We start from the raw sequence: 18,769 nt of genomic DNA on the forward strand, positions 1-18,769 counted from the left end.
CTAAACACTATGTTTAACATGCCTGACTGTCAATAGATTTCTTAAATTCCAACTATCTAATTCTCTAACAAGTCACTGTTGAACTTGCCACTCAAAATCCCTTACTGTGGCATTTTCTTTTCATTACACTGTAACATTGTACAAACAACAATCACAAATTTCCTACATAAACAGATTTAAAATAAACAGGTGTTGAGCTGCATTATCAAGAGATGCAAAAATGTTCCTATATTTTCTAAACAAAATAAAAGAATAAAATGAAAGCTGCTGACTCTGCCAAAGGATAATAAATATATATATATCTGAAAATTTAGCTGCGGCATAATGTTGTCATAATTTTAATATGATGTGTATCTAAACAATACCTATTTTAAGATTAGCTGAGAATGATGGTGAGTTATGTATGCAGATAAGTGGTGATTTCTAACTATCTGGTTCAAAAAAAAAAAAAAAAAAAAAAAAAAGGTTACAAATTCTCTAACTGAACACTAACAGCAATCTACATCCAAATTCATTTAAAGGTGGATAATCAGATTTTGGCCATGTAAAGGATTTGTTCGAAACTTTAGCATCTGATCATTTACACTCATTTATGTTCACTTAACACTTAATACAAATTAGATTTTCACTGGAGGTATTTTTAAAATTTCATTTTCCTATCCTGGTTGTCCAACCAAGATAGAGTTATTTTATCATAAGTATAAATTTGATAAACATACTTTGCCTAAGGAAATGTATAAATATTTTATTATATTTGTAAAATATTTGCATTAAAAATTATGTATTTAGATGGAATTCATTAGAAACGGAAGTTTTAAAAAATTATTGTTTCCTCCCTTTGCCTATCTTGGTTGTGCAACCAAGATAGATTGGAAATAAATGAATTCAGAAGCTACACACAGCTTTTAAACTTGCATTTTGGTTCAGATTGTTCAATAGTTGATATGTCTATCAAATGCAAATGTAAAACTAGACATTGTATCGAAATGAAAAGAAATACCCAGCTTTTTATATACTTTCATATTAAAGGGGAGTAATTACAAAATTTTATAAAAATAATAAAATATACATTTCAAATAGGAATCTAACTCTATGTAATCGGTCTTTTTGTTCCTTAAATAATTCTCTACCAGAATATACAAAAAGTAAAAAATTGAATGTTGTTTAAATGTGATTGACCACCTTTAAATAAGCTTCCTTAAGATTACATGACTCTTAATACCACTTGCAAACTAGAACTGTCACAGGAGTGACTCATACCCCCACCATACGGTCTTGTCACAGAAGAATGGCAACCATAAGGAATCTTAAAATGTTTTTACTTTTTACATAGGACTTATAATAAAAAAGTTAGAAAAATACCTAAAATATTGAAAATCTAAAAATAGGATTTCTAAAAATAGACTAATTCCTGGAATTTAAGGGGAAGAAACTCAGTACAAAGGTTAAAAAAAGGTTACTTCCCTTTGGCTCTAAGCCAATCAGAATGAGATATAGTGAAAATACATCAAAATTAACCTTAAATTCTAGGTAAAGGGGACACAATTCAAGAAAAATAGTGTCAGAGTTATGCACCTTGTGTCACATGATGTGGGTGATGAGGGGGAACATCTATTTTAAGTCTGAATCAAATCCATTCAGTAGTAATTGAGATATAGTGAAAATACATCAAAATTAACCTTAAATTCTAAGTAAAAAGGGGCATAATTCATGAAAACTTGGTGTCAGAGTTATGCACCTTGTGTCACATGATGTGGGTGATGAGGTGGAACATCTATTTTAAGTTTGAATCAAATCCATTTTGTAATAATTGAGATATAGTGAAAATACATCAAAATCAACCTTAAATTTAAAGTAAAAGGGGACATAATTCATAAAAAATTTATGTCAGAGTTAAGCACCTTATGTCACATCATCTGGGTCATGAGGTGGAACAACTATTTTAAGTTTGAATCAAATCCATTAAGTAATAACTGAGATATAGTGAAAATACAACAAAATTAACCTTAAATTCTAAGTAAAAGGGGACATAATTCAGGAAAACTTGGTGTCAGAGTTATGCACCTTGTGTCACATGATGTGGGTGATGAGGTGGAACATCTATTTTAAGTTTGAATCAAATCCATTCAGTAGTAACTGAGATAAAGTGAAAATACATCAAAATCAACCTTAAATTCTAAGTAAAAAGGGGCATAATTCATAAAAAAAATGGTGTCAGAGTTATGCACCTTATGTCACATGATGTTGGTGATGAGGTGGAACATCTATTTTAAGTTTGAATCAAATCCATTCAGTAGTAACTGAGATAAAGTGAAAATACATCAAAATCAACCTTAAATTCTAAGTAAAAAGGGGCATAATTCATAAAAAAATGGTGTCAGAGTTATGCACCTTATGTCACATGATGTGGGTGATGAGGTGGAACATCTATTTTAAGTTTGAATCAAATCCATTTAGTAATAACTGAGATATAGTGAAAATACAACAAAATTAACCTTAAATTCTAAGTTAAAGGGGACATAATTCATGAAAACTTGGTGTCAAGAGTTATGCACCTTGTGTCACATGATGTGGGTGATAAGGTGGAACATGTATTTTAAGTCTGAATCAAATCCATTTGGTAATAACTGAGATAATAGATATCGGGACGCGACGGGACGGGACGCGACAGGACGCGACAAAACTGACTCCTATATACCCCCCTCAAACATGTTTGGTGGGGGTATAAAAAGATGTATTATGCTCTGATGAATTGTGACATAGAATGCCTGTAAGACTATTGGGTCCAACCTGTCAGCAAATTTACAAAACTGAAAAATCTTGACAATCCTATTGATATGGTATGCCCATTAACCTGAACTGAACTATAGTAATCTATCTGTCCTAGAATAATATCTATCTGAAGTAAACTTATCTATGACAGTTTATAGATACCATTTAATTTTCTTAGCTTTACAACACGTACATTCATCAAAAAAGAACCTGAAACCCGCATATCATCCCATACTTGAGCAAACTACTTGTCTGAACCTAAAACTGTAGAGGTGTTCTGGCTGAAGTTTTCAACAATGTCCTTGGACTGCGTGTGCGTGTACTAGAATGGGCCATTGTATGGGACAGTGTCCTCATGCTCTCGGCAAGCTTTTCAAACTCCTCCCATTTCTGGCTCTGTGAGGTATGTTCAAGAGAGTTAAACTGGTCCAGTTCATCAACTCTCTGTTCAAGGGAGAAAACTTGGCTTCGTAGGTTCACTACTTCTTCATTCTTCATTTCCATCTTTAAAATGTAAATAATATGACTTGATATATGAGTGTGTTTATAAATAGAGAAGTTTCAAAGTTTATAAAGCCCTTGGAAATGTTTTTAAAACATCAGAGGCGTCGCTCGCGACTAAGGCAGCAGGGGAGACAATCGCAGCCTTAATAATTCGACCAGTAATGGCAAGATGGTATTTTAAATATTTTGAAAATGTCCATATTTTCTAATCAACTTTCTATGCTCATGCAAAATTGGAAAGGCGAAACAGCCAAAAGCGATAGAGCATTACCAGGGACATGTGTATTGTCAATTAGCAGAATTGCCAAGTGTCAAAAATCAATAAGTTAATTGGCGAATTATCATTTTGGTGGTGGGGTGGCTGCTCGTCATTTAATATAGAGCAAAAGTGTAAACTTTTCGATATAATTGTCTATATTCAAACCTTGTTAAAGGGTGCAGTTGTGCCTTAGTTGGGCGCCAATATTTTTCTACAATAGTATGACATAACTATGAAGCAGGTAACATATCAAAAGCTCATTAAATATGTTATAAGCTTCTTAACACATTGATACAGTTGCACCGTTTTATAAATGATAATGTCTGCAGTTTGCAAGACAATAAAACGTTTTGAAATTTCAGTGACCTTCAGAATTATTTCAAGCATTGCTTAAATAGAGCTTCTTGGTAAAATTGGCACAAATAACGTCTTGATATAATTGGCTATATGGTATTTAAATGCAAGGAAATCGTGTCATTTATGATGCAATTTGCAAACATTTTCAAACAACCTGGAAGGGGATACCCCTCCCATACCAACCCCGTCAATGTCTCATGCTGCCCCAATATTGGGTGCCTCGCGACACGCCTGAACATACCCACTATCTTAATATACTTATTTTGTAATTTTCATAAGGAAATATATTTGTCATGCATACCATACACATGCATAAACAATGTATTCTTTTCAAAACTTTGTTTTGAATAGTGTAAAATGGTTAATTAAATCCATTTGTTCATTTAAACAGTTTGCAAATTAATGTAAAATCATCTCATTTCACCAGCATGAAATGTCTTGGTTTTGGCCAAAATGCTATTTCTTTGGAATTAAAGAGCTCTATTTTTAACTTTTGAAGTTAAACTTAATGGGACTTTAGTACGCTCATTCAAATCTGATTTTGTAAATGTGAAGTTTTTAATAAATCTTATTTGTAGCTTAAAATTAACAAGAGCTGTCCATAAGACAGCCAAGCTCGACTATTCGAAATATTGTCACAGAAGCTGGAAATTATTACCCAAAATGTTAAATATCAAAAGAGTTTTAAGTTCAAAAGGGGACATATCAGAGTTATGGGACTTGATGCTATCAACTAGTTTTATAACCCCGAAGAAACATGTTAAGTTTCAATTCAATATCTGCATTAGTTTTGGGGATAGTAACTTGCATGTAAAACTTTAACCAGAATTTTCTAAGTCCAAAAGGGGGCATAATTTGCTCAAAATACATGTTAAGAGTTATGGAACTTGACCCAGTGAGGTAGGTAATTGATCTAGAAAAAGAATAAATAAGTTCCAAATCTATATGCCTTTTAGTAATAGCTGTATGTACTTGCACGCAAAACTTTAACCAGAATTTTCTAAGTCCAAAAGGGGGCATAATTTGGCCAAAATACATGCCAGAGTTATGGGACTTGACCCAGTGAGGTAGGTAATTGATCTAGAAAAAGAAAAAATAAGTTTCAAATCTATATGCCTTTTAGTAATAGCTGTATGTACTTGCACGCAAAACTTTAACCAGAATTTTCTAAGTCCAAAAGGGGGCATAATTTGGCCAAAATACATGCCAGAGTTATGGGACTTGACCCAGTGAGGTAGGTAATTGATCTAGAAAAAGAAAAAATAAGTTACAAATCTATATGCCTTTTAGTAATAGCTGTATGTACTTGCACGCAAAACTTTAACCAGAATTTTCTAAGTCCAAAAGGGGGCATAATTTGGCCAAAATGAAGGTCAGAGTTATGGGACTTGGTGCTATCAACTAGTTTTATAACCCCGAAGACACATGTGAAGTTTCAATTCAATATCTGCATTAGTTTTGGAGATAGTAACTTGCATGTAAAACTTTAACCAGAATTTTCTAAGTCCAAAAGGGGGCATAATTTGCTCAAAATACATGTTAGAGTTATGGAACTTGACCCAGTGAGGTTGGTAATTGACCTAGAAAAAGAATAAATAAGTTTCAAAGCTATATGCCTTTAAATGATAGCTGTATGTACTTGCATGCAAAAACTTAACCAAGGTGTGACGCCGACGCCGACGCCGACGCCAGGGTGAGTAGAATAGCTAGACTATTCTTCGAATAGTCGAGCTAAAAATAAGTTTCAAATCTATATGCCTTTTAGTAATAGCTGTATGTACTTGCACGCAAAACTTTAACCAGAATTTTCTAAGTCCAAAAGGGGGCATAATTTGGCCAAAATGAAGGTCAGAGTTATGGGACTTGGTGCTATCAACTAGTTTTATAACCCCGAAGACACATGTGAAGTTTCAATTCAATATCTGCATTAGTTTTGGAGATAGTAACTTGCATGTAAAACTTTAACCAGAATTTTCTAAGTCCAAAAGGGGGCATAATTTGCTCAAAATACATGTTAGAGTTATGGAACTTGACCCAGTGAGGTTGGTAATTGACCTAGAAAAAGAATAAATAAGTTTCAAAGCTATATGCCTTTAAATGATAGCTGTATGTACTTGCATGCAAAAACTTAACCAAGGTGTGACGCCGACGCCGACGCCGACGCCAGGGTGAGTAGAATAGCTAGACTATTCTTCGAATAGTCGAGCTAAAAATTCTACTCTCATTTCAAATACATGATCAGGTGCCATTTTTTCCAAATTAGGATTGTACTAAAACTTAGCTTCTAATTTTTATCTCATACCTTCTTTTGTAGTTCAGCAACATGGTCTACCAACAGGGACTTATCCTTACGTAAATGGGTGTTCTCTTTCTCGAGGTGTTCATGCATGCTGGAAAGTTCCGTCACACGACTACGAGCTGTGTTCAATTGTAGTTCATGTTGGGTTGTCACTGAGTCTTTAAAGGTCAGCTTTAATACAAAAAAAAAAAGCTGTTAACCCTAGAAAATAGGTTAAAGTGCATTACAAAAGGGTCATTAAAACAGTGCCTTAATCTACAAAGATGCATTCCACTGTTGTGGGCTTTGCCTAGCCAGATCACATAACGCGCTTATCCAGACCCGGTAAAAACCACTAAATAAAGCTAAATATAACACAGCAGTTCAAAGCTGTTGTTAAATAAACATTTTGTATAGCTTATATACATTTTACAAGATCATATAATAGAAAATAGATAGAATACAATTCAAATTCTACATTGCAGAAAAATATTTCGTTGAACAATGGAAAATTAATTTTATAGAAAATAGTACCATTGTATCAGACAGATATTCAATCAATTACAACAGTGGTTGAAGAAACAAACAGTGTGCTGAATAACTGAAACTTTTTATAAGGCTGGTTTGCTCTTTTTCCCAGCGGGCAAACTTGAGTGACAAAATGAATTTCAAAGAGCTAGGATTACAATCCAACAAAATATGAATGAGTTGAACTCCACTTGTCACCTCATTACCTGTGACCATATAGGGTCACGAGTTCGATCCCTGGCAAGGCCTATATTTTCTGTGACAATGTGATAGGAGACATTGTGTTGGAAGTCATCTCCTCCTCCACCTCTAATACATGTGGAGAAGTTAGCAGTTACTTGCACATAACAGTTTGTACTGGTACAGAATCCAGTACACTGGTTAGGTAAACCACCCACCGTTACATAACTGAAATACTGTTGAAAAGTGGCATTTAATCAAACATACAAATCTAATATCTCCAGTTTATCAGTAAATTCAGCTTTTGAGAGAATCAATCTCTGTGTAACAGACAAATTTCAGTTTTCTCAGTGAAGCTTCTGTGTGTTTGTAAAAGAACAACATATTTAATACTAACCTGCTCCTGATATTGTTTCACCTTCTCTACTTCCTTGTTCCAACCTTCCTTTGCATATTCTAGTTCAAATCTTAGCTCTTTTTCTCTATCTTTACACTGAACCATTTCAGAAATGTTTGCCTGATGACGGGACTCTATTTCATCTCGCAGATTTTTCTCCTTCAATAGTGATGTACAGATAAAAGTGATAAAATGAACTAAGTAACAAACAAGATTAAATCAAATATAATGATTTTTGTTTGAACTTTGATATTATAGATAATTAGTATACATACAAAATATACAAATGGATTGAATAAAAGAATGAGTTCGATTTTATGGCAAAGTGACTCATCAAAGCTATATATCACTGAGGTGAAGTAAAACTTAAATTAAACATACCTGAAATCAGTTCATATAAAACATATAATTACTAACAGTCTCTGTGACCATAACATTCGACTCACTGGCCTCAAATTCAACAGAGGTCATCTACTGCCCACAAGCAATGTACATTTCAAAATTTAGGATAACATATCAAAGCATTCTTATGTTATTGAGTGAAAATGAAATTGTTTACAGACAGATAAGCAGATGGATGACCAGCACCATCACATAAAACCTTCCTCTGGGCATTTAAAAATGCATGATGTACAAGAAATGTCAAGATTTTACTTGACAAATTATCTGACTTACTCTTTCCAGCTGTTTGGTCATTTCAACAACTTGCTGGTGGAGTGTTGCATTTTCTCGAACAACAGAAGAACTATCATCTGACATTTTAGACCTTAGGTGGCGCTCTTGTTCTGCAGACATTTCTGCTTCCTTTAATTTATGCCTCAGATCACAAATTTCTTCCTAGAATTGAAAAAAGAATTTGCTTTTAACAGTCACATATTATAAAACAATATTCCATTTTTTATATATGTATATGAAACATTCCATCTCAAAGTGCAATCTACAGTCCTTATTTGCCTCATTACAGCAGAAGACATGTTACAAGGTTCAAATGTAAACAGACTTGTACATATCTATAAACAGGTCCAACATAACACCTTCAAAAACAAACGTAACAGAAGAAAGAAAAAATATTGTAACTATATATACCCTTAAGTCATTCACGACTTTATCCTGTAAATTGACAGTACTGTTGTAATATTTCTCCTCGGTAGTCTTGAGCTGTGTTTCAACACTGAGAAGTTCTGAGCGTTTCTCATCCAGGCTAATCTGAGTCATTTTATGCTGCTCTATTCGTTGTTCTAACTACAAGGAAACAAACAGGTGATATGATCATACAGTAAAACACGGGTTGCTTAACCTTTAGCCTGCTAAATTTCTAAAATGTACTGGTCCATCATTTAATTTTGGCAGCATCGCTTATTATTCAAAGGGGTGTTCACTGAAAATTTACTGACTGAACAGTGACCAGTGCAGACCATGATCTTGGTCTGCACTGGTCACAAAGGCAAAATCACTTGCCGGCAGCAGGCTTACAGTTAAGATCAAAAGGGGATGAGTATAACGCTTGAGTTATGCAGGGTTTTGGACTATATAAACATAGAAAATATAATGAAGAGCTTGACACATCAAAAAATGCTCAAATGAGCTTATTTGTTCGAGTCATCGATGATCGAACAAGCAATGTTTCCCTGTACGCAACCAGAGAACAAATGGTTTAGGTGATACCAGGGCTCTTGCGACTGGGCGACTTGAGCGAAACAGGCGCTCTAGAACTTCAAACTTCGCTCAAATCTAACCTCAAAGCGAAATGCAAGTCGCCCGATTTTCTTTGATTTCTGCACTCGCTAGGTACTGATTTCCGCATTCGCTAATTACTGCTACCCAGACTGTTGACAATTTGCACCGTGTCATAATGAGTGTCGAATACACAAACACACGCCGGCAGCATAATTTAAGCTCCGCCTACCTCAGGTATGCCGAGAAGTGTGAAAGCGAATCAAATTATCCGATACACCAGAGTCTATTGTGTTAAGCCAATCAGCGCCGCGTTTACGTCTTTGACACTTCGCGTTAATTGTCAACATGTTCGAGTGCAAAAAAAAAACAATGTTTTATTAAAGAAACTGCTGATTAACTGTGCGATTAATTGGAATATGGTTCACAATTATTTGTTATCTATGATAAAAGAACGACATGTAATGTATTAACTACGTTAAATTGACTCCCATCGATGAATTTATTTGAATATGTATTTCTAGATTACTGTACACATTTTACTTTCAGTTTTATATTTCGAGTGAGATACTGACATTCTTCGGTGAATGACTCGGTGCAAAGAGCTATAAACAAGAGCACCGCCTTGCGGGTGCTGACGCTCATCTGATTTTTTTTGTGTAATAGAAATATTGTCCTACCCATGATTTTCTAAGTCTAAAAATGGCCATCATTCTTGCAAAAAGCAGGATAGAGTTATGTTTCTTGATGTACAGTGTCCACTTATGATGGTGAAAAACTGTTGCAAGTTTTAAAGCAATAGCTTTAATAGTTTATGAGAAAAGTTGACTTAAACATAATACTCAAGCAAGAAAATGATTTTCTAAGTCCAAAAAGGGCAATAATTATTGCAAAAAGCAGGATGGAGTTATGTTGCTTGCTGTACAGGGTCAGCTTATGATGGTGAACAAGTATTCCAAGTTTCAAAGCAATAGCTTTGATAGTTTAAGAGAAAAAGTTGACCTAAACATAAAACTTAACCAAGAAATCTGATATTTTCTAAGTCAAAAAGGGGCCATAAATCTTGCAAAAAGCAGGACGGAGTTATGTTTCTTGCTATACAGGGTCAACTTATGATGGTAAACAAGTGTTGCAAGTTTTAAAGCAATAGCTTTGATAGTTTAGGATAAAAGCTGACCTAAACATAAAACTTAACCAAGAAAACTGATTTTCTAAGTCCAAAAGGGGCAATAAATCTTGCAAAAAGCAAGATGGAGTTATGATTCTTGACGTACAGGGTCTGCTTATGATGGTGAACAAGTATTCCAAGTTTCAAAGCAATAGCTTTGATAGTTTAGGAGAAAAGTTGACCTAAACATAAAACTTAACCAAGAAATCTGATATTTTCTAAGTACAAAAGGGGCCATAAATCTTGCAAAAAGCAAGATGGAGTTATGTTTCTTGCTATACAGGGTCAGCTTATGATGGTGAACAAGTATTCCAAGTTTCAAAGCAATAGCTTTGATAGTTTAGGAGAAAAGCTGACCTAAACATAAAACTTAACCAGGCAACGCCGACGCCGACGCCGACAACCGCTCAAGTGATGACAATAACTCATCATTTTTTTTCAAAAAATCAGATGAGCTAAAAATAAATACACATCTACTTCTTTGCTCGGTGTTAATAATAAACACTTCATACATGTACAAGATATAACCAAAATTCGGCGTGTTACATTTATAGCATGGGCTTGAATTTTGAAAACGACTTTTTTCAGAGTTTTGTAAGAAAACGATAACCACTGTATGGGAAAAGATCTAACTAAGAAAATGAACGGTCACATCAATGTTTTTTATCAAGAAACAAGAAAATTACAGCCACCTTTCGAATCACTCAACATCATTGCGGTAGAAAGTCTTCCCACTTCTCCCTAAAGTCTCCCCACTTCTCCCTAAAACAGCTTGAGGGAGAAGTGACTTCTCCCAAAAATTTGGACCTAGCTAGACCCCTGGATACTTGGTCTCGTAACCTAAATATGAGTTTCAGGTCTTTATAACACTGAATTGAACTACCTTTAAAGACAGTAAACTATCATATTGTAGATAATATAAAATATGTAATGTTGTTCCTGCAGTCGTAGAGAAATAAACTCAGATTTATGCATTTTTTTAGAGATCCATATATTAAACTGAATCAGTGATATGCCTTTAAAGTTATCAAAAAAAAAAAAAATGTTATTTCAAAATACAAATTCTGATTTTATAATTGCATGCTCTTTCGACCTTACCTGACTTTTTAACGTAATAATTTTAGTTTCAGCATTTTTCAAAGCTGTAGCACTTTTGTCAAGCTCATTTCTAGCGTCAAGTAGCTGACTGTCCTTGAACGAGATCTCACCCTCCATTTTGGCAATAGTTTTCTTCAGATCTATAACTTCATCCATCAACATTCTCTTATCTCTAGCACGGGCATCTACAGTATACAGTAATACTTGTTACATGTGTCACAAAATACGCAAATGTTCACTCACAAGTCTTAATTTTTGATTTACTTTCTGAGGTAAATTACAAAACTTATAGCCTGTATTTTGACTTCGTTACCATTCTGCAAGCTAGAAAACTTCTTCCTATTCTCATAAAATCAATTACAATTCCAGGTAACTGTCAACATGTACCTATTACCATAACAAAGTTGTAGGAATATTCTGGAAATGAAAATCAACTGACTTTTGGTTGAATTTACTTATGGATACTTTATTTCATATTTCATAACAAGAGCACCGCCTTGCGGGTGCTGACGCTCATCTGATTTTTTTTTGTGTAATAGAAATATTGTCCTACCCATGATTTTCTAAGTCTAAAAAGGGGCATCATTCTTGCAAAAAGCAGGATAGAGTTATGTTTCTTGATGTTCAGTGTCCACATATGATGGTGAAAAACTGTTGCAAGTTTTAAAGCAATAGGTTTGATAGTTTATGAGAAAAGTGGACTTAAACATAATACTCAAGCAAGAAAATGATTTTCTAAGTCCAAAAGGGGCAATAATTATTGCAAAAAGCAGGATGGAGTTATGTTGCTTGCTGTACAGGGTCAGCTTATGATGGTGAACAAGTGTTGCAAGTTTCAAAGCAATAGCTTTGATAGTTTAAGAGAAAAAGTTGACCTAAACATAAAACTTAACCAAGAAATCTGATTTTTTCTAAGTCCAAAAGGGGCCATAAATCTTGCAAAAAGCAGGATGGAGTTATGTTTCTTGCTGTACAGGGTCAACTTATGATGGTGAACAAGTGTTGCAAGTTTTAAAGCAATAGCTTTGACAGTTTAGGAGAAAAGCTGACCTAAACATAAAACTTAACCAAGAAAACTGATTTTCTAAGTCCAAAAGGGGCAATAATTCTTGCAAAAAGCAAGATGGAATTGTTTCTTGATGTACAGGGTCTGTTTATGATGGTGAACAAGTATTCCAAGTTTCAAAGCAATAGCTTTGATAGTTTAGGAGAAAAATTGACCTAAACATAAAACTTAACCAAGAAATCTGATATTTTCTTAGTACAAAAGGGGCCATAAATCTTGCAAAAATCAAGATGGAGTTATGTTTCTTGCTATACAGGGTCAGCTTATGATGGTGATTAAGTATTCCAAGTTTCAAAGCAATAGCTTTGATAGTTTAGGAGAAAAGCTGACCTAAACATAAAACTTAACCAGGCAACGCCGACGCCGACAACAGCTCAAGTGATGACAATAACTCATCATTTTTTTTCAAAAAATCAGATGAGCTAAAAATGGCAAACTTCGTAACTGTAATAATTATAGGTCAGCTACTAACTTTCCTCCTCCCTTAGTCTTTCAGTTAGATGATCCTTCTCCCTTGTTATTATACTAATGCTACTCTCCTTCCTTTTATTCTCAAGTTGATACCCATCCATATCAGCCTGCATTGACTGAAAGCAGAGACATTAACAACAATTCTAAGTCTTAAACCTTTATTATTGTTTTAAGGATGAAAATTTCATTACTTAGATCTTCAATGTGGAAAATAAAATCTTTTTTTTTTTTGTAAATTATGCTATCAAACCCATCTTCAAAGACCTTGGGAAACGAAAAGGTTTCTGTTTACTGGGGTTTTCCCATAACTGGAAAACATTAACTGTCTGCAGGTAAAAAGAGGCAAGAAAACTGTGACTTTCAATGCAGGTTATAAAGTTTTAGTATTAAGTGCACTTCTTTGTTTGATTTTTGAGGGGTTTGAAAGTAACTGAAAACTTCTCCACATGAATCAGAGGCAGAGGAAAATAATTTCACACATGAAACAAGAGTGCAAGAATGTCACAATATACGCCCGTCACAGCAAATTTCTTTACTCTAGCACCTGTATTTGCAAATGGAATTTTAATTTTGTGGTTGTTTAGTAATAACTAAGTGTTTTGTTTTTCTAAGTCCACAAAAAAACTCCTTACCAGGTACAGATACCTTAAAATACACCTAAAATTGGAAAGTAACATCTATGTTGTACCACAGAAAAGTGGTCTTGGTTTTTCCCTACGGTCAATTATAAAAAAGTTACAATATAAGTTATTTATAGTAACAACTAAGGGAAGTTAATCTTAAAAAAAAAAAAAAAAAAAAAATCAAAAAAAATTGTAAGTCCACACAAAAATCTTTACCAGGTAGAGACTGGTCAAAATACACCTCAAAATTGGATGTAGCATGCATGTTGTACTACAGAAAAGTGGTCTCGATTTTTCCCTACGACTAGTAATGAAAAAGTTACAATATAAGCTATTTATAGTAACAACAAAGGGAAGTAATTCTAAAGAAGGGAACTGCGCATGACACTTCGTCTCATGATGGTGTATAATTGTGTCAAGTTACATCAAAATCCCTCCATGCATGAAGAAGAAATGCTTCGGACAAAGTCATTCTTGTATCTGACCTTTGGCCTCTAAGTGTGACCTTGACCTTAGACCAAGGGACCTGGTTCTTGCGCATGACACTACGTCTTGTGGTGGTGAACATTTGTGCCAAGTTATATCAAAATCCCTCTATGCATGAAGAAGAAATGCTCCGGACAAGGTTTTCATTCTTGTATCCTTTGACCTCTAAGTGTGACCTTGACCTTAGACCTAGAGACCTGGTTCTTGCGCATGACACTCCGCCTCATGGTGGTGAACATTTGTGCCAAGTTATATCAAAATCCCTCTATGCATGAAGAAGAAATGCTCCGGACAAAGTTTTCATTCTTGTATCCTTTGACCTCTAAGTGTGACCTTGACCTTAGACCTAGGGACCTGGTTCTTGCGCATGACACTCCTTCTCATGATGATGAACAATTGTGCCAACTTTCATCAAAATCCCTCTATGCATGAAGAAGATATGCTCCGGACAAAGTCATTCTTGAATTTGACCTTTGACCTCCAAGTGTGACCTTGACCTTAGACCTAGGGACCTGGTTCTTGCGCATGACACTCCGTCTCATGATGGTGAACAACTGTGCCAAGTTTCATCAAAATCCCTTCATGCATGTAGAAGATATGCTCCGGACAAGGTCTGTGGACGCCGCCCGCCCGCCCGCCCGCCCGCCAGGGGCGTTCCCATAATACGTCCCGTTTTTCAAACGGGCGTATAAAAAGTCTCCTGTCAAATTGTCACAGAGAACAAACCCCTTTTTACAAGATGGAAACAACAACTTTTCAATTCATTATATTGTGCTCTACCTTGTGAGCTAACAGCCTGAACAGTTTTTCAGTTGCATAGCCACTCGTGAAAATGTAAGATATGTAAAACAAACAAAGTTTCTTTTTATTTCACGTTTTGATTAAATTTACCCATTTTATAGACTTACCAGTGAAAAAACCAGATACATTTCACATATAAAATTAAATGTACACCACTAAAACTTACTCGTAACTTGGCAAGCATTCTCTCTGCCTCAGCAGACATCTTTGGATGCATGTCTGTAGCTTTCTGTGCTTGTTCACGCGTAACATATGTTAAGGAAATCTTTATTTTATGATTATATATTTTGGATGACTTAAATCACAAGTTAAGGTGGTTCGCGGGGTTCCTACCAAAATTTCGAAGTATGAGATATAAGACTGATATTAAGTCTGTATGTACTCACATCTCCTGTCTTTCATTTGGAGAAAAAAGAAAATCGTTCCGAGTCCACATTTCCTTTGAAGAGCGCCACCTAGCGGCACATGTATTTTTCAAGGGAAAACGCCGTTTTTCTGTAATAAATCGCATTAAAATCAATGTTATTACATTTTTTCAAACTCAAGAATATAGCTAAATTCAATGTTATTGTTTACATGTTGCATTTTGTAAATTAGTTCATTTAGAAAATGCTTAAATAAAGAGATATCCGTAGTACGGGTGGGGAAAAATGGCGAAAATATTCAATGTGTTTCATGGCCGTTTAGCCGAAATAAAATAAAACGGAACGGTCAAAGTTCTTGATTTTCAAATATATTCTTCTTTAATCATTTCTGAACAAGAAAATAAAATAAAAATAGGGGTCTTCACGGCAGATTTTTTGTAAACTTACTTTTTATTTGTTTTGGTAATGTAAATATTGTGACGTAGATACGTCTTTTATGGTGTTAACGTCACACAAACGTTTTGTTCATTATGTCCTTTAAAGATACATTTTTGTATAAGCAGGATGATGAAAGTACACAAAAATGAAATATTTTTACTAAATAGATTCACAGTGTTAAGTAATTTACAATCTAAGTATATCATCTAGAAATATACTTTCTTGACAGTTCAACAATTTCCTTAAAGACGTTAATTATTTGTTTATATTATTATGTAAAATGTCATTTAAAAGTGATGACCACGGACACCCTTGCCGTTTCTGTCAGCCCGTCTCAAATTCTATTAGACTAGCTGTCTGCAAGAACAGAGCCTACATTCACATGGATTTCTGAATACTGGCGTCGTAATTAGCATTGCGTGCAACCAATACGCATCTGCTAAATTGTTTTGTCCATTTTTGAAACAGTTTTAGAGCTAACTTAATGCATGAAGACTTCACTGCAATCAATTCATGGTACATTTTTAAGCCATGGATCTCCAACGCAATGATCACAGTAATTCATTAAGGAATATATCCAGTCGGTGGTTGCTTGTAGACTTCACTATATTCATTTTAATTATGATACAATTGTGATCCATGATATGCAAAACTGTGAAAATAAAATCAACAGAAAAATCTGACAAGGCGCTTCAAAACGCATAAATGTAAAATCCCCATTTGATGCTTACATATCGTAACTTCTGTTCACTTTGCGCTCAGTGTCACGGACATTCTTTATGCGGTGTTGCTCATTGCAGTCTGTCACAGCTGGAGCGGTCTTCTGCGCATGTCCTGAACTGATTAACAATCGGAGCGCACGGCAAAAATACGCAAATAATTGTACGACAGCATGCATTTAGTGTATAATATGTATAATATACTGACAAAAGGTTAGGGTTAGTATTACAATGGTCACAAAATATATACATTAAAGATAATTTTCATTCAAATTGCTTGAATCCGGTATATACCGGGGTCTGTAATTTATACAGGCGTTCCAGGTCTACAGTTGCAGTGAGTTGCAGTCCTGAAATATCCGAATTTTTTCGCATCTGCGTCAAAATGCACTTTTACACTAAATACAAGTCAAATATTTTGTTTTCAGCATTCTGGCGAAAACATTTCAAAGTACATGTAAATTGTGGTTTTATTTATTTCTTAGTTTTATCCGTCTTTTAAATTTTTTGAAACACCAAAAGAAATGCACGAGATGAAATCATAGTGGTTACTTTTTTGATATAACATTCAGCACTGGAATACCATACTTCGATTTTGGAATAAAACCTTCATCAAATAAGAATGATCCCAATTTGCCGCCAAAATTCTATAATCGAAACTCTTTGTATGTACAACAGTGAACCATGTCGAAAGTGCGTTTCCTTGAAAACATCTGACAGAAACAGCGGGTCTGAACAATGAATGCATGCCTCTAAACCTTTCGCAAGAGCAGCCTCAGTTAAACCACCCTTCTTCCATCTTTCCATCCTAAAATATCGTCTGCGTCGACTGTATCTGTTTTATATTATTTTCTGAATGTTTTGAAGCGAAATGAGTTAGAGTTTTATTTTTGTTGTGTCATTTTGAAGCAAGTTTTCCCTCAATACGGTTTGCATTGTGCATTCACGTTGACGTTATAAATTTAATGCACTAAGCGGCCCCAAAATGAGCTTTATTCAAGTAACGGTTTCAAGTTCACAGACTGAAGTACATTTTTACCGTAAGAGGCATTATCTCATTTATCCATCATCTGCTTAAGATTCCATGATTTTATTTATTGAAAATATTCAATGTAGGTTTAAAAAGCAATAAATATAATACACAATTAGAATTATAATGAAAATCAAAACCTCTAAATAAAGTTACATATCATAACAAAAAAGAAACATATTAATGTTTTAGCCACCCTTCAAAAATTTCTTTTCGTTAAAAATGTATTTCATTTTTGTCTGGAAAACAGTTTCACTACATTTCGTATACTGTATCTTCGTTGTTAGCTAGTCACTTGAAATATTGAAATAATAAGGAATGTCGTTCAGTTTTGCACTTAAACATTTCATACAAAAGGTAAAATGAGCCGCGTCATGAGAAAACCAACATAATGGTTTTGCATCCGTGCAGTCTAGTCAGGATCCATGCTGTTCGCTAACAGTTTCTCTAATTGCAATAGGCTTTGAAATCGAACAGCCTGGAGTCTGAATCCATGCTGGTCGCAGCGCCACTATGTTGGTTTTCACATGGCGCGGCTCAATGTAAATTTGCAAATCACACTTTTTTTCTATTTCTTTGTCGGGGAATAATTAAAGAAACCTATGTTTGAAAATAAAGAATTGTGACTCCGTTTTAATTCATAGCGGATAAACTGATAAGGTTTTTTTCTACACCCCACCCCCGTCCCCCAATACTTCACTAACCCTTAAATACGGAGTCAGATACGCGAGTTATGCAAGATTAAACATTTTCATAAAAAATCCAACCACTTATGAACATGAACATGTTGAATAATTTCACCGAAACTGTGGGCAAGTAGCTTTAACTGACTCTGATATATATTCCTAGATAATATACTTTGACTGCAAAATACGCAACAATGTACATCATGTGAATATATTCAAATAAAAAAGATTCTAAAGATTTTTGTGAACTCTGAAGGTCCTGTTTATATCAATGAAAGACATAATGAAATCAGCGTTTGCGCGACGTTAACGCCGTCATTGTGTATCAACGTCACAAATTTTACATTACCAAAACAAATAAAAAGTAAATTTGGAAAAAATCTGCCGTGAAGACCCCCAATTTTTATTTTATTTTCTGGTCCAGAAATGATTAAAGAAGAATATATTTGAAAATCAAGAACTTTGACCGTTCCGTTTTATTTTATTTCGGCTAAACGGCCATGAAATACATTGAATATTTTCGCTATTTTTCCCCACCCCTACTACGGATATCTCTTTATCTAAGCATTTTCCAAATGAAATAATTTACAAAACGCAACATATACACAATAACATTGAATTTAGCTATATTCCTGAGTTTGAAAAAATGTAATAACATTAATTTTAATGAGATTATTACAGTAAAACGGCGATTTCCCTTGAAAAATACATATGCCGCCAGGTGGCGCTCTTCAAAGGAAATGTGGACTCGGAACGATTTTCTTTTTTCTCCAAATGAAAGACAGGAGATGTTAGTACATACATACCTAATATCAGTCTTATATCTCATACTTCGAAATTTTGGTAGGAACCCCGCGAACCACCTTAAA

The 18,769-nt window shown here is 34.5% G+C and overlaps 1 protein-coding gene across 4 annotated transcripts in view; it reads right to left on the reverse strand.

The window, feature by feature from the left end:
• Positions 1 to 439: 439 nt before the first annotated feature.
• The window catches only part of LOC123566490 (ELKS/Rab6-interacting/CAST family member 1-like), a 32,092-nt gene continuing 13,762 nt past the window's right edge, over positions 440 to 18,769 (reverse strand). For all 4 annotated transcript variants that reach the window (XM_045360646.2, XM_045360645.2, XM_045360644.2 and 1 more), the window contains 8 exons: positions 14,829 to 14,907; positions 12,754 to 12,868; positions 11,216 to 11,400; positions 8,362 to 8,517; positions 7,951 to 8,112; positions 7,276 to 7,434; positions 6,195 to 6,362; positions 440 to 3,276 (listed from right to left, as the gene is read on the reverse strand). In XM_045360646.2, coding sequence (XP_045216581.2) covers positions 3,031 to 3,276; positions 6,195 to 6,362; positions 7,276 to 7,434; positions 7,951 to 8,112; positions 8,362 to 8,517; positions 11,216 to 11,400; positions 12,754 to 12,868; positions 14,829 to 14,907 — 1,270 coding nt within the window. In that variant the 3' untranslated portion in view covers positions 440 to 3,030. The remainder of the gene's footprint in view (positions 3,277 to 6,194; positions 6,363 to 7,275; positions 7,435 to 7,950; positions 8,113 to 8,361; positions 8,518 to 11,215; positions 11,401 to 12,753; positions 12,869 to 14,828; positions 14,908 to 18,769) is intronic.

The sequence above is a fragment of the Mercenaria mercenaria genome, chromosome 8, assembly GCF_021730395.1.
Source record: "Mercenaria mercenaria strain notata chromosome 8, MADL_Memer_1, whole genome shotgun sequence".
NCBI lineage: Eukaryota > Metazoa > Mollusca > Bivalvia > Venerida > Veneridae > Mercenaria > Mercenaria mercenaria.